General features: G+C 46.9%; 1 protein-coding gene across 1 annotated transcript in view; it reads left to right on the top strand.

Annotated features, from left to right (window-relative positions):
• Positions 1 to 243: 243 nt before the first annotated feature.
• CPZ (carboxypeptidase Z) overlaps positions 244 to 16,616 on the top strand; it is a 64,229-nt gene continuing 47,856 nt past the window's right edge. The window contains exon 1 of the mRNA XM_030563638.1: positions 244 to 617. Coding sequence (XP_030419498.1) covers positions 530 to 617 — 88 coding nt within the window. The 5' untranslated portion in view covers positions 244 to 529. The remainder of the gene's footprint in view (positions 618 to 16,616) is intronic.

Below are 16,616 nucleotides of genomic sequence, written 5' to 3'. Positions count from 1 at the left end.
TGTAATTAGTCTAGCACATGAAATATCATTTGTGGGAAGATAGTTACAGGACAGGAGTCCATTGTGTTTCCTCTCTCTTTTAATCGGTGCCTTCCCAGGCACTTACAGTCAGTTATTTTCAGCAAGCTCTTGTGTCACACACTGGAGGGAAGTTCTCTGTTCCCTTGGGAGCTCTGCTGTACAAAGAGCAAACACGCTGGAGGGGCCCTCACTCAAGGAGCAGGCGGCTGGATTCTTGTGGGACCCCCCTGAAGCTTTTAACAAAATCAAACGCCAGCCTGCCAGGGGGGAGGGGCCTCTCCCTCCTGTCTTAAAACCCTTTGCTTTCAAAACACTAAGGCCAACTGTAATATGATTCCTGGACCGTATATCCTGTAAGACGTGGGCATGCACTTGCATTGCACTAATTTCGTTTGCAGCTTGGAAAGAGAGAGCGAAGGAGCGCGCGGCGTGGAGGCTCAAAGTGGAGAAACTCCTCCAGCAGCTAGTGCCACATCACTATTCTGACTGCACACAAAGGAGCTCCAGCATGCTTCGGAAGCTCCTGCTGCTTCTTGGTGCCCTGGTTAGGCTCACTGAGCCTGCCCCACGCTGTGAACCTGGCCAGGAAACTTTAGGTAAGGCTAAAAACTAACAAGCCCCCCTTCATTCCTTTCCCTCAGCCCTGCTTCTGGAGGTAAACAGGGAGCAAACTTCAGGCTGAGGGAGGGGGAGAAATGAACAACTCCTTCTCCCCCCATGTGGGGATCGGATTGCTCTTTGGAAGACACACAAAGTGCCAATGCTAGTAACGTGTTTATGTTCTAAGCAGGAGTGAGAAGGAAGCCAACTGTGTTGCTTTGTAATAGAGAACCAAGTATCTGATGTTGGTGGATGTAAAATGTTTTCCCCTCAACATTTCATAGAGCATGTGTGGCTGTGTCTCTTTGTTGAAGTACTTACAAAGTTACAATTGAAAGGACTAGGGTGACCAGATAACAAATGTGAAAAATTGGGACATGTTTTTTTCCGGGAGGGGGTTATAGGTGCTTATATAAGACAAAGCCCCCAATATTGGGATAGTCCTGATAATAGGACCCTCTAATTCCTGCTTTGGGGAACACAGAAGATTCTCTCTCGCTCTGGCCTTTCTTTCTAGGAAAGTGAGCCTCAGATTGTTGGAAGATGAACTTTCGATCTGGTGTGTGGTTTTGTGCTTATGAAAATCTTCTCACGTTTACTTTTTGGTTACTTATTAAGTCCAAAGGAACTTTTATCTAGTCCAAATGAATTGTATGAGGAGCTAAGTGTGCTGGATAGCTGTAGATTTTAGCATGTTATAAGTTATACAAAGTTTGGATAGATTGATCTGATAGACACTTTTATTTTTATACACATTGAAATAAAAGCTAGATTTATATAGGAGCACTTGGTTAAAATGAAATGAAACCTTTTATTTCAGAAACTAAAGTTACACTTAAAACTGACAAGTGCTGAAAAACTTCAGTAGCCTTTAAAAATGTATACAGTGTTTTATTCATTTATTTTAAAATTAGCTTAATTCTGATTTCATGTACATGGGCATAAATACAGAGTAATTCTAGTGGAACCAAGAGTTACACCAAAGAAAACCCAAAGGTAAGGGAATGGAAATTACATCCGATAGATTTCAATTTAAAATGGTTCATAAAAGACATTATATTTTGTTTTATAACTGGGAATTTGTCAGAAGAGGAAGGAATTTAACCTGAAATTGACCTAAATGTTACCCACAGAAGTTCAGCTACAATTTGAGTTTTTAAATATAACCCATAGATTCTATTCTGAGGCTGAAATGGCAGACACTACAATTAATGGGCGATGCTGCATACAATCTGTCAGTGCAGCTTTCACAAACCTCAAAGTGACGTCTACTATAGACTGAAGAGGTTTATTTTTGTATCATGTTGCTCAAAGATAAGTATCACAGAATATTCAGAGCTAGTTATGGGAAGAGACTATATAGGGTACAGTATATAATTTCTTTGTAGGATCTGATTATGCTCCAATTAAAGTCACTTGGAGTTTTGCCATTGACTTCAGTGTGGGCAAGCATGATACATAAATTTCAACTGGCAGCACGGGCCTGCAAAACGCCTTCACTGCAGCAGAACTGCCACCTTTCTGAGTAGAAGGGGAAGATAGTTGTGGTGAGGCTCACAGATTATGCACACCCTGCATGTGGTGATCTAGGCTATGCACCAGCCCTGAACAGGGCAATGCAGATGGGTGGTAGAGATGGAAAAGAAACTGGCCAATGGGTCCAGAGTAAGATGGTTTTAGTTCCCTATGGAGGGGCAGGTGAGGAAGTTGCATCTGCCACTGGCAAAGGAGTAGAGCATTAACCTGGAATTCTAGAGACCTGGATTCCATCCCTGGCTCTGCCTCTGATCTTTTTTTGTGACCTTGGACAAGTTTCTGTGCCTCCATTTCCCCATCTGTAAATTGGGAATAAGCTAGACCAAGAACAAGACAGGGAGTTGAGAGGAAGAGATTCCATTCTGGCACACAGCCTGTTTCTTGGAGGGTCGTGGATAACGCCCTAGCTAAATGGTATATTTCACTTGTAACTGGAGTACATCACTTTATCCTTAGTGTCAGGAAAAATAAAAACAAAACAGAGGCAGTCTGCAATCCACATTGCTTAAAATACTAAAAGTGGATGATTTCCTTGGAGATTGAGCCAGCTCTGCTATTGAGACACTATAGGCAATAAAGCTTTAGGGGGCAAATTAATGAAGATAATATGTTTACTAAGAATGGGGTATTCAAAAGTTCTCAGCATTGTCCTAACTCTGCTCCCAATGAAGTAAATGGGAGCTTTAACAGCTTCAGTGGGAACAGAGTTAGGGCAATGCTGAACATTTCTGAAAAGCGCATCTTAAATGGTTATTTATGAGTGCAGCTGAGCTGTGAGAGGCATACATTTTGCAATTTTTCTATAGCAAAAACTTTGCTTATCCAAATACCTAGTGCTACTGCTGAGAATATATAAAATATTTAGGTGGATAGGAAGGAGTCTTTGTGTATGTGTATTTGAAGAAAATGTACCTGCTATCTTCGCAGCTGTCTCTGGTGCCACCTAGTGGTTAAAGGGCAGAATTGTGTTAGATATTGTTATCACAATTTGTGATATAAAATACTTAAAGTTGTTAGGCACCTAAGCAGGAGATTTCCAAAGGAGATTTAGGCATTCAGATCCCACTGACTTTCAGTGGAAAACCTCCACCACAAATCTATATTCAGGTATCTCACTATTAACAATATGCCAGACACATCCTACAGATAACCTTGTCCAGCTGGGCCAGAACATTCACATTCACACTTCAGAAAGCTTAGTTAAATAATAAACTTAGACAGCCAGGGCCAATTTGACTTTGCCCCTGATATCAAAAATAACTCCCCCCACGATGACCCTTTCCAGCACAGAGAAGGCAGGTAAAACCAAATATTTTTGGAATTATATTTTATCTCTATAAAAATGTTTTCAAAACATATATTTCTCTATGGACCTAATCCAAAGCCCATAAAAATCATTGCCTTCCATAGGCTTTGGAAAAGGCCCTATCTCTGTGTGTGAATGAATATACATATAGTACACATAAATAGTGGTTTATCTGCCTTAGGTATTTCTAAACTACTTTTCCCTTGATGTCTATATCTACACACACACAGACGAAAACATGCGAAAACAAATGCTAATGCTAAAATTATGAACTCAAACATACTTAAGTTAATGGGCCAAATTCTGGTCTTGGTTACACATGTTCAAATTTGGAGTGTTTCATTGATTCATTTGAGTTATGCTGGATTTATACCACTGTAACTCAGAGGAGAATTTGGCCCAATAATTCTACATCAATATTAACCCAGCCACAATGGACATCCCATGCAATATATGGTATAGATCAATGGTCCCCAACCTTTTTGAGGCCAGTAGCATATTCATGTTTTGAGAGGAGTGTGGTGGGTGCCAACAATTTTTCAAGGCTTATTTTGTATTTTTACATTAAATAATATGAAAATCATCATATTTAATATTACATAATATATGAATCCAGAGAGATGAGAGAAGCCACGAGGACAGAGAACACCGGTGCCCGCAGCCCCAGAGTTCTCTGTCCCCAGCAGGCGCAGGGCCCCAGCTTCTCTCTCCTGCTGGGCACTAGGCGGGCCCCGTGCCTGCCAGGGACAGAGAACACTGGCGCCCGCAGCCTGTAGCCCTGAAGTTCTCTGTCCCCGGGAGGCTCAGGGCCGCGGCTTCTCTCTGGCTTAAGTCACGGCTCCATGCCTGCCGGGGACTGAGAACACCAGCACCCGCAGCCTGCAGCCCCGGAGTTCTCTGTCCCTGGCAGGCACAGAGCCACAGCTTCTCTCCCCTGCTGGACACAAGGCAGGTCCCACGCCTGCCGGGAACAGAGAACACTGTGCCTGCAGCCTAAGTTCTCTGTGCTCAGCAGATGTGGGGCTGCGGCTTCTCTCCCCTGCTGGGCAGTAGGCGGGCACACATAAATGCCCCAGCAGGCGCCATGGCACCTGTGGGCACCGCGTTGGGGACCACTGGTATAGATTAAATAATATAAATAGTAATATATTATGGTTTACATTTAACAAGGAAAGCAGGAATAGAAACTACTAACTATATGGGGAAATTACCCGATAGGGAAATCTTAATTTCCAAACAGATCCTTTTCTGCTGAAATTTTTCAAGTATGATTTCAGCCCAGTGATGACGTTTTCCTCTGAATGTTTATAGAAAGTTGGGTCATGGATTTTTGAATTACGCCTTGTGACCATGTACAAGGACACTCCTTAGCCCAGCTCCTATAGGGTTCGGGCAGCAGCCAATTAACCCTGACCTATTAGGTGAAGCAGATTAAAGGGCTGCCTGGGAGAAAGCAGTGGGGGAAAATAGCTGGGTATGAGCTGCACTGGTGCCCTCAGGTTTGTAGAGCTGTGGGGAATGCCCAATGGTGAATGTGGCTGTTGCCTTGGTTTGCTACTATTGTGCTAATTTGAACTTTGTATAAGTTCCCATAAATGGGTCGCTCAGGGGAAGGGACCAGGACTGGCTGATTGGCCATCTGACTGTTTATTTGGGCTGGGAAAATGACACTAGATCTCATATGGTAGAGAACATGGGCAGCTGATCTGGCCTGAAACTGAACACCAGTACTGTCAAGATGGAAAGGGAATCCCATGTCCAATGGCTTGTGAAGCAGCAGCAGCAACTCCAGTTCCAGTGATTTATGGACCAACTGCAGCAGATTCATAGATTCATAGACTTTAGGACTGGAAGGGACTTCGTGAGGTCATCGAGTCCAGTCCCCCGCCCTCATGGCAGAACCAAATACTGTCTAGACCATCTCTGATAGACATTTATCTAGCCTACTCTTAAATATCTCCAGAGATGGAGATTCCACAACCTCCCTAGGCAGTTTATTCCAATGTTTAACCACCCTGATAGTTAGGAACTTTTTCCTAATGTCCAACATAAACCTCCATTGCTGCAGTTTAAGCCCATTGCTTCTTGTTCTATCCTTAGAGGTTAAGATGAACAAGTTTTCTTCCACCTCCTTATGACACTCTTTTAGATACCTGAAAACTGCTATCATGTTCCCTCTCAGTCTTCTCTTTTCCAAACTAAACAAACCCAATTCTTTCAGTCTTCCTACATAGGTCATGTTCTCTAGACCTTTAATCATTCTTGTTGCTCTTCTCTGGACCCTCTCCAATTTCTCCACATCTTTCTTGAAATGTGGTGCCCAGAACTGGACACAATACTCCAGCTGAAGCCTGACCAGTGCAGAGTAGAGTGGAAGAATGACTTCTTGTGTCTTGCTCACAACACACCTGTTAATGCATCCCAGAATCACGTTTACTTTTTTTGCAACAGCATCACACTGTTGACTCATATTTAGCTTGTGGTCCACTATAACTCCTAGATCCCTTTCTGCTGTACTCCTTCCTAGACAGTCTGTTCCCATTCTGTATGTGTGAAACTGATTTTTCCTTCCTAAGTGGAGCACTTTGCGTTTGTCTTTATTAAATTTCATCCTGTTTACCTCAGACCATTTCTCTGATTTGTCCAGATGATTTTGAATTTTGACCCTATCCTCCAAAGCAGTTGCAATCCCTCCCAGTTTGGTATCATCTGCAAACTTAATAAGCGTACTTTCTATGCCAATATCTAAGTTGTTGATGAAGATATTGAACAGAGCCGGTCCCAAAACAGACCCCTGCGGAACTCCACCGTTATACCTTTCCAGCAGGATTGGGAACCATTAGTAACTACTCTCTATCCATCCAGTTATGCACCCACCTTATAGTAGCCCCATCTAAGTTGTGTTTGCCTAGTTTCTCAATAAGAATATCATGTGAGACCATATCAAATGCCTTACTAAGGTCTAGGTACACCACATCCACCACTTATCCCTTATCCACAAGACTCGTTATCCTATCTAAGAAAGCTATCAGATTAGTTAGACACGATTTGTTTTTTACAAATCCTCCTCTGTCTTGTGAGCCAGGGACCCCCTGGAGTCCAAGGAGCAGGGGTAGATACATTGTCCCTATAGACCTGTGTGTGGAAGGGGCCCTAACCGAGATGGGACCAGAAGATGATCAGGAACGGTACTTAGACATTTTAGTAGCTGGCCCTGGCACACCAGTGGTCCCAGGGGCAATGGTCCTTCCAGCTGGCCCCCGTCTGACAGGAGGCTCAGGCAGCATATAGGGCCTAAGACTGCACAATGGTCAGGGATTATAGAGCCCTTAGGCTGCTATTTTGAATCAGCTGGGTCTCATTGTAGAGAGTTACCACCAACAGTACCAGGCTGAAGCCTTCACCCTGGGCTGCAGCACAATGCCTTCTAGACTTTTGCTGCTGGTGGCTAAGGCCAGAATCTGAGTTCCCCAGGGAAATAATCGAGTAGGTGGTTCTCAAACAGTTCTGTTATATCATGCCACTGGGACCCTGGGAGTGAATTTACTGGAATGGGGCAGACAAACTGGAGACCGCAGTGTGTTTGGTTGAGAACTTTTTGGAGGCTGAACCTAGATTGTTGGTCACCTGCCTGACCTGAATCAGGAGAAGTGGGTCCACTGGCTTCCCCGTGCAAGGTGTTGGTGTCATGAAAGAGGAGACAATGCCGGGATTTGAGAGGCTCATGGGAAGGCTGTTCCATGGGCTGGGACAGCCCCCCACTGGAGACTCCTCCTCCTTTGGGGCAATGGTCCCCAAAGGGTAAGTTGGGTGAGGATTAAAGGGGCCCATGAGAGAAGGGGAGCAGACAGGAGCTGCAGAAGCTGCTTCCTGGCTGACAGCCAGTAACGATCAGAGGGGTACTGGTACAACCCTAGGGACAGGAAGGAGCCCAGATCTGCTTCAGCTGTGGGCAGGAGGGCCATGGCTACAGCTCCTGCACCGTTATGGAATGTGATGATGTCATAGCCTGCTTCTCCAAGACCTCAGCACTCCTCAGGGAGCTCAGTGCTCTAGTTATCCCCATTACAGTCAATGGGGTTGGTTGACTCCAGATCTGGCCAGACATTTTTCCATGAGCAGCTATTGGGACCCAATTTCCCAAGGATAGGGTGTTGGGGGGTGTTGCTGATAGGTTGTATTTATGGGGATTTCCAGCCTAACCCCACTGTCCAACTTAAGCTATCCATAAACAGGAGAGCGGTGAAGTTAGTAGTGGCTGGGGCAAAATAACTGTCATATCTAGTGGTTCTGGGTCAGGTCTGGGGACCAGTAATGGGCCTGCTACAGAAGGCAAACCAATCCTGTCTGGATCCCATCCCACAGGAGGAGGCTGATGCACCACTTGGGAAGAGCTTCCTCTTTGCTGATCCTGACCTAATTAATACTAATGTAGAAAACCCATAAGGAGAATCTTGCCCAGAAGCGAATTCTGCTACCACATAAGATCTGAGGAGGTGGGCCCATAAATCCACTGCCACCCACTGTGGTTCGAATCCCCTGTGGGTAACCCTGCGGAGGTCAGACTCCCAGATACCACAGGCTAGGGCAACTCAAGGTCTCAGGGGCCCTACAGATCCTGATCCAGTGCAACAAATAAAGAAGGGCACAGTGACCCAGAGTAATTCGGACACCCCTGATAGATCCACACAAGAGTTATTGTGTGACCCTGTTGATGCATAATTAGTCTCTCACCAACTCCAGTATTTTGTGCAAGAACAAATGCTGGAGTGTAGCCATTTTTATGGACATCTAGCCAGGGTGAACAGGACCCTAGTGGATGAGGTATAGGATGGACAGTACCCTCACTTTGAACTAGAGGGAGATGTTCTGATTCAGGTGGTCAAAGAGTCCAAACTGGGATATGCCAGTCACAACTGCTGGTTCCCAGATCCTCAGGCTGGCCCACAAAATACCTTGGTTTGGTCACTTAGGCGTGAAAAAACAAACCAAACCAGAAATGAGTATTGGCTAATTTATTTTGGCTAGAGATATGTCAAGAGATTAAGAACTATTGCACTCCTTGTGCCAGCTGGTGAGTCCCCAATCTATTCAAAGGGGCCCCTTGGTTCCTCTTTCCCTGGTAGATATATCATTCTTCTGCACTGAGGTAGATTTCGTCTGGCCCCTGGAGCCTATGGCCAGAGGTAGGGGTCTGTCCTGCTGTAACTCTGAGAGACAACCCAGGGCCGGTGCTACCATTTAGGCAGACTAAGCGGTTGCCTATGGCGCCAGGATTTGGGAGTGCCAAAAAGCGGCGCTCTCCAATTTTTTTTTAAGTGTTTGAGCGGCTGCTGCCCTGGGAGAGAGAGGGAGTCTGAGCTGCCACCGGCAGCCCAGGGATTCCCCTGAGTCAGCAGGCCGCCGGCAGCCAAGGGGTTCCCCTGAGTCAGCGGGCCACCGCCGACAGCCGGCAGCCCAAGGGTTTCCCTGGGTCAGCGCGCTGCCAGCCCAGGAGTTCCCCTGAGTCAGCACGCCGGCAGTTGGCAGCCCAGGGGTTCCCCTGGGTCAGCGCGCCGCTGCCGGCAGCCAGCAGCCCAAGGGTTCCCCTGGGGTCAGCATTCTGCCGGGAGCCCGGAGGTTCCACCACGCAGTCGCTGCTTCTCTTCTCCCGCCTACCAGGCTTGCGGCGCCAATCAGCTGTTTGGCGCCTCAAGCCTGGGAGGAGAATTAGAGCAGGACAGCGTACTCAGAGAGGACGCGGAGCAGAGGTGAGCTAGGGTGGGGAGGTACCGCAGGGCTCCCCAGGCCTGGGGATAGGGAGCTGCCGCGGGAGGGGGGGACGCCTCAGGGCAGAGGAGAGCTGCTGCAGGGCTGGGGGGGCGCAAGGTGGAAGTTTCGCCTAGGGCGCGAAACTTCCTTGCACCGGCCCTGAAACAACCTCACCATCCTGCAGAGAGAGCAAGCCCACAAGCTAGTCCATAGCTTTTATGACATCTTCACCATCAAGCTTGGGCGGACACACCTCACTGAGCACCATACACAAATTATCCAGATGTTAGGTACAGAAAAGGAAATTCCGGATCTGAGTGTGAGAGATGGTGAAAAGGGAGCTAGAAAATATGTTAGGGCGAGGGGTAGTCAAGGAGACACCAAGTGAATGGGGTAGCCCCATTGATTTAGTAGCCAAACCTGACAAGTGTGTTCACTTTTGTATTGATCTTAGAGAGGGTAATGTCATGTTGAGGTTCAGAACATATACCATGCCCAGAATATATGAGATGCTGGAAAGGCTGGGTAGGGCCTGCTTAATAGCCATGCTAGACCTTATGAAAGGCTACTGGCACCAGAGTCTAAAGATGATACAGCCTTTGCCACCCTTTTTAGCGTCTCTCACTTTTGAACGCTCCCATTTGGACTCTATAGGGGTTCCCGCCACTTCCAGTGGTTAATGATAGGGTACTGCAGCCCCACTGGCAGTACTCTGAGGCCTATCTCAATTACACTGTTGTCTATTGTAACACCAGGGAACATCATCTGAAGTGGATTGCCACTGTCCTGCCGTCTCAAAGGAAGGTAGGCCTAACAGCTAGCTCTGGAAAGTGTAAGGTGGGCTGTGCTGAAACAAAATGCTTAGGATCAGGGCTGGCGCTTCCATTTAGGCAACCTAGGTGGTTGCCTAGGGCACTAGGATTTGGGAGGGCGGCATTTTGCTACGCTTGGCGGCAATTCGGTGGTGGGGGGTCCTTCCGCGTTCCGGGTCTTCGGCGGCAATTCTGCAGAGGGTCCTTCACTCTCTCCGGGACCCACTGCCGAAGTGCCCTGAAGACCGGGAGCCGTGGAAGGACCCCTTCCCGCTGCAGAATTGCCGCCAATGACCAGGAGTGCGGAAGAACCCCCGCCTAGGGCGCCAAAAACCCTGGCGCCGCTCCTCCTTAGGATGTGCCCTGGGGAATGAACAAATCTGACCCTTAGCCAGCAAGGGAACAGCCCTATTAGAGTGCCCAGTTCCCTACTACCAAAAGGCAGGTGAAGTCGTTCCTGGGGCTAACAAGATACTATATGTGGTCTCTCCCTGGGTTTCCCACTGTATGTGTCATAAACAGATAGCTAAGGGTTAACGTCTCTTTCACCTGGAAAGAAGTATCTGAAGCACCTGACCAGAGGACCAATCAGGAAACAGGATTTTTTCAACTCTGGGTGGAGGGAAGTTTGTGTGTGAGTCCTTTGTTCTTGGGTCTTCTGCCTGTATGCTCTCTCGGCTATGAGAAGTGATTTCTGTTTCCTGCTTTCTAATCTTCTGTTTCCAAGTTGTGAGTACCATATAGTAAGACAGTAAGGTTTCCATTGTTTTTCTTTTTGTATTTACATGTCTATAGGTGCTGGAGTGCTTTGAATTGTATTCTTTTTGAATAAGGCTGTTTATTCATATTTCTTTTAAGCAAATGACCCTGTATGTGTCACCTTAATACAGAGAGACCATTTTTATGTATTTTTCTTTCTTTTTGTATAAAGCTTTCTTTTTAAGACCTGTTGGAGTTTTTCTTTAGTGGGGAACTCCAGGGAATTGAGTCTGTACTCACCAGGGAATTGGTGGGAGGAAGAAGTCAGGGGGAAATCTGTGTGTGTTACATTTACTAGCCTGACTTTGCATTCCCTCTGGGTGAGGGGGGAAGAGAGATTAGCTCTTGGTAATTTTGTTCTCCAGGACTGGGAACGGGGAGGGTGGAGTCCCTCTGTTTAGATTCACGGAGCTTGCGTCTGTGTCTCTCTCCAGGCACACCTGGAGGGGGGAAGGGAAAAGGTTTATTTCCCTTTGTTGTGAGACTCAAGGGAGTTGGGTCTTGGGGTCCCCAGGGAAGGTTTGGGGGGACTAGAGTGCCCCAAAACACTCTAATTTTTTGGGTGGTGGCAGCTTTACCAGGTCCAAGCTGGTAACTAAGCTTGGAGGTTTTTCATGCTAAACCCCATATTTTGGACGCTAAGGTCCAAATCTGGGACTAGGTTTATGACATGAGTGGCAGTGGTGAGATAGAATCCAGAAGCCAGTAGGAATATTATATTTTTCTTTTCTCTGCTAGGGGCTTTTTAGCAGAGAGAAACAGTTTGGTTTTAAAAGGGAACCAGAGAGAATTTGTTTTCTCTGCTCTCTCTGGCAGTTGTGGCTTGCATATTAAGCAAGAAACCATTAAGAGACTATTAAGGGTCTTTTGTCACACAATAGCACTCCCATTAGGAGGCAGATACCAGCACTATACTCATGCAAATAAAGTGGTTTTTCTGGTTTACTTTACATTGAAAAAATTAGCTAGAGAAAGAAAGGGAAAAAGGCACTGTTGCTAGGCAGACCCCAGGAGGCAACAACCTGCAGTTCAGAAGATAAACACCAGAGGGCACCCCAACACAAGAAAACAGGAACCATTACTTCTAAGGCAAAAATGGAGGCTGAGAAACAAATAAAAGACGCAGAGCACAAGCGAGATATGGGAAAAAAATACAGGAACTAGAAATAAAACAAAGAGAGATGGAGCTAAGAGAAAGAGAAAGAGAAAGAGAGGCGGCACACAGAAGAGAACAAGAAGACAGAGAGGCAGCTTACAAAAGAGAGCAAGCAGCCAAAGATGCAGACCACCAAAAACAGCTGGAACTCCAGAGGGAAACCCACCGACAGGCCATGGAATTAGAAAAGGCTAAGCAAAACACAGCCAACCCTAACAACCCTGCGCCAATGATTGTTCCACAGCACAGGAAATTTCCCACCTATAAGGCAGGTGATGACACCGAGGCCTTCTTGGAAAATTTTGAAAGAGCCTGTCTTGGGTACAGCATCCCTGAAGACCAGTACATGGTAGAATTGAGGCCACAGCTCAGTGGACCTTTAGCAGAGGTGGCAGCTGAAATGTCTAAGGAGAACATGAATGACTATAAACTTTTTCAAACCAAGGCCAGATACAGAATGGGGATAACTCCGGATCATGCCCGTCGGCGTTTCAGAACCCAAAAGTGGAAACCAGATGTGTCATTTCCCAAACACGCCTACTACGTTGGGAAAAATTATGAGGCCTGGATATCAGGACACAATGTTAAAACCTTGGAAGAACTGCACCTCCTCATACAAATGGAGCAGTTCTTGGATGGTGTTCCTGAGGACATCACACGGTACATACAAGATGGAAAACCCAAAAATCTTGCTGAGGTGGGGGAGATTGGAGCCAGATGGATGGAAGTGGCAGAAAGCAAGAAAGCTACGGTCAAGGGGAACGAATACCCCAGGGGGCACACCGACCATAAACCCTACAACCGAGGGCAGCCAAAAACCCCACCTACAACCCAAGTAAAGCCACAGACACACTATTCTTCCACCTCACCAGTCTCCAGTAACTCACCTCGACCCAGTGACCCATCAGATGGAAGATGCTTTAAGTGTAATGAACTGGGACATATCAAGGCCAACTGTCCAAAGAACGCCATCCGAGTGCAATTCATTACACCATCTTCACACAAAAGATTCCCAGGCCCAGATGCCTCTCAAATACCCTTGGAGCGAAGGGAAAATTTGAGAGTGGGCGGAAAGAAGGTTACTGCGTGGAGAGACACGGGGGCATAGGTGTCAGCTATCCACCAATCCTTCGTAGACCCCAAATTCATCAACCCAAAGGCCCAAGTGACAATTTACCCCTTCATGTCACAAGCTGTAGACTTGCCTACAGCTCAACTGCCTGTCCAGTACAAAGGCTGGTCAGGAATGTGGACTTTTGCAGTCTATGACAATTATCCTATCCCCATGCTACTGGGGGAAGACTTGGCCAGCCAGGTGAAGCGGGCCAAGCGAGTGGGAATGGTTACACGTAGCCAAACCAGGCAAGCTTCCAGACCCATTCCTGTACCTGAGCTGTCCACAGACGCCCCGTCTGTGTTACCAGAGACCCAGACAGAGGTAGTGGACCCGGATTCCATGCCTACCACTGAAACAGCCACAGCACCTCCAGTCCCAGGCCCGGAACTGGAACAGCAACCAGCACCAGCAATTGCAACCACATTTTCAAACTCAACGCCAGAGGGCACCAGCGAGCCAGAACTGGCAGAAGCAACAGACAGCCATACCCAAAAGGCTCAGCCAGAGCCTGAAATACTCTCAGGTGCACCAGCGAAGAGCGGTTCACCAGCAACGGAAACAACCCCATCACCTACATCGCTTCCAGAGGGACCAAGCCCAAGTCCACAGTCTGAGGAAGAACTGGTGACCCCAGCCTCAAAGGAACAGTTCCAGACTGAGCAGGAAGCAGAGGACAGCCTTCACAAAGCGTGGGCGGCGGCACGGAGCACCCCACCACCTCTCAGCTCTTCTAATCGATCCCGGTTTGTTATAGACCAAGGACTTTTATACAAGGAAATTCTTTCTGGTGGACACTGGGAAGAATGGCAGCCGCAAAAACAGTTGGTGGTTCCAACTAAGTACCGGGGGAAGCTCTTAAGCTTAGCCCATGATCATCCCAGTGGCCATGCTGGGGTGAACAGAACCAAGGACCGGTTGGGGAAGTCCTTCCACTGGGAGGGGATGGGCAAAGATGTTGCCAAGTATGTCTGGTCTTGTGAGGTATGCCAAAGAGTGGGAAAACCCCAAGACCAGGTCAAGGCCCCTCTCCAGCCACTCCCCATAATTGAGGTCCCATTTCAGCGAGTAGCTGTGGATATTCTGGGTCCTTTCCCGAAAAAGACGCCCAGAGGAAAGCAATACGTACTGACGTTCGTGGACTTTGCTACCCGATGGCCGGAAGCAGTAGCTCTAGGCAACACCAGGGCTAACACTGTGTGCCTGGCCCTAACAGACATTTTTGCCAGGGTAGGTTGGCCCTCCGACATCCTTACAGATTCAGGATCTAATTTCCTGGCAGGGACCATGCAAAAACTGTGGGACACGCATGGGGTGAACCACTTGGTTGCCACCCCGTACCACCATCAAACCAATGGCCTGGTGGAAAGGTTTAATGGATCTTTGGGGGCCATGATACATAAATTCGTCAACAAATACTCCAATAATTGGGACCTAGTGTTGCAGCAGTTGCTGTTTGCCTACAGGGCTGTACCACATCCCAGTTTAGGGTTTTCACCATTTGAACTTGTGTATGGTCACGAGGTTAAGGGACCGTTACAGTTGGTGAAGCAGCGTGGTATAGGAGCAGTGCTCATGCAGGAAGCAACAGATCACAACTTCCATCCTGTCGTGTTTCTCAGCAAGAAACTGTCTGAGAGGGAAAGTCACTGGTCAGTCAGTGAAAAGGAATGCTATGCTATTGTGTACGCCCTGGAAAAGCTACGCCCATATGTTTGGGGACGGCGGTTCCAGCTACAAACTGACCATGCTGCACTAAAGTGGCTTCATACTGCCAAGGGGAACAACAAGAAACTTCTTCGTTGGAGTTTAGCTCTCCAAGATTTTGATTTTGAAATTCAGCACATCTCAGGAGCTTCTAACAAAGTAGCTGATGCACTCTCCCATGAGAGTTTCCCAGAATCCAGTAGTTAAAGTGTTCTTAGAATGTAAAAGTCTGTTAGTTATATACTTAGTGGTATATGTAAAGGTGCATGTGTTGTATTAATCTGTTTATTTTAAAGTTCTAGGAGGAAATCGCTGCCAGTGAGCTTCCCCACTGTCTGCAATTTGGGGGGCATATCATGTGGTCTCTCCCTGGGTTTCCCACTGTATGTGTCATAAACAGATAGCTAAGGGTTAACGTCTCCTTCACCTGGAAAGAAGTATCTGGAGCACCTGACCAGAAGACCAATCAGGAAACAGGATTTTTTCAACTCTGAGTGGAGGGAAGTTTGTGTGTGAGTCCTTTGTTCTTGGGTCTTCTGCCTGTATGCTCTCTCGGCTATGAGAAGTGATTTCTGTTTCCTGCTTTCTAATCTTCTGTTTCCAAGTTGTGAGTACAATATAGTAAGACAGTAAGGTTTCCATTGTTTTTCTTTTTGTATTTACATGTCTATAGGTGCTGGAGTGCTTTGAATTGTATTCTTTTTGAATAAGGCTGTTTATTCATATTTCTTTTAAGCAAATGACCCTGTATGTGTCACCTTAATACAGAGAGACCATTTTTATGTATTTTTCTTTCTTTTTATATAACGCTTTCTTTTTAAGACCTGTTGGAGTTTTTCTTTAGTGGGGAACTCCAGGGAATTGAGTCTGTACTCACCAGGGAATTGGTGGGAGGAAGAAGTCAGGGGGAAATCTGTGTGTGTTACATTTACTAGCCTGACTTTGCATTCCCTCTGGGTGAGGGGGGAAGAGAGATTAGCTCTTGGTAATTTTGTTCTCCAGGACTGGGAACGGGGAGGGTGGAGTTCCTCTGTTTAGATTTATGGAGCTTGCGTCTGTGTCTCTCTCCAGGCACACCTGGAGGGGGGAAGGGAAAAGGTTTATTTCCCTTTGTTGTGAGACTCAAGGGAGTTGGGTCTTGGGGTCCCCAGGGAAGGTTTGGGGGGACCAGAGTGCCTCAAAACACTCTAATTTTTTGGGTGGTGGCAGCTTTACCAGGTCCAAGCTGGTAACTAAGCTTGGAGGTTTTTCATGCTAAACCCCATATTTTGGACACTAAGGTCCAAATCTGGGACTAGGTTTATGACAATCATGCCCCCCTCCTCCATGGACCTCCTGAAGTATAAGGCTGCCCCGAAAGGTCCACTTGACTTCAAGCTACTTAGATGCATTTGGCCCACTCAGGCATGTTTTCTGCAGCAAACTGGTGCTGCTGAGCCTGGATTTTACCAAAGAATTCATGCTACAAACTCATGCTTCCAAGGTGGGACTTGGGTTGGTTCCATGCAGCTGGTGGAAGATGGAGAACACCCCACTGTGCCAGTCACTTTAAAGACAGCCCCTCCCCTGAAAACCTTAGAGAGGTTCGGGCTAAAGGCTCAGAGAAAGGAACACAAATTGAAGAAATAAGGCACAAAGAGGTTAAATGATTTGCCCAAGGTCACACAATAAGACAGTGGCAGAGCCAAGGACTCAGTTCACATCTCCTGATTCCTAGTCCGATGCCTGAGCCACAAGACTGTCCCTCCTTTTCAGTAACACCATGTTATTTAGATCCCTTTCTAAATTGTTGGGGTTCTGAATGCTCCCTGACCCCATCTCACCTGTTATTTTAATCTGTTGCACCTGCAGCTG

This window comes from Gopherus evgoodei, chromosome 5 (assembly GCF_007399415.2).
Source record: "Gopherus evgoodei ecotype Sinaloan lineage chromosome 5, rGopEvg1_v1.p, whole genome shotgun sequence".
NCBI classification, from domain to species: domain Eukaryota; kingdom Metazoa; phylum Chordata; order Testudines; family Testudinidae; genus Gopherus; species Gopherus evgoodei.
The sequence above is the reverse complement of the archived record's forward strand: the minus strand, read 5'-3'. Positions and strand labels throughout refer to the sequence as shown.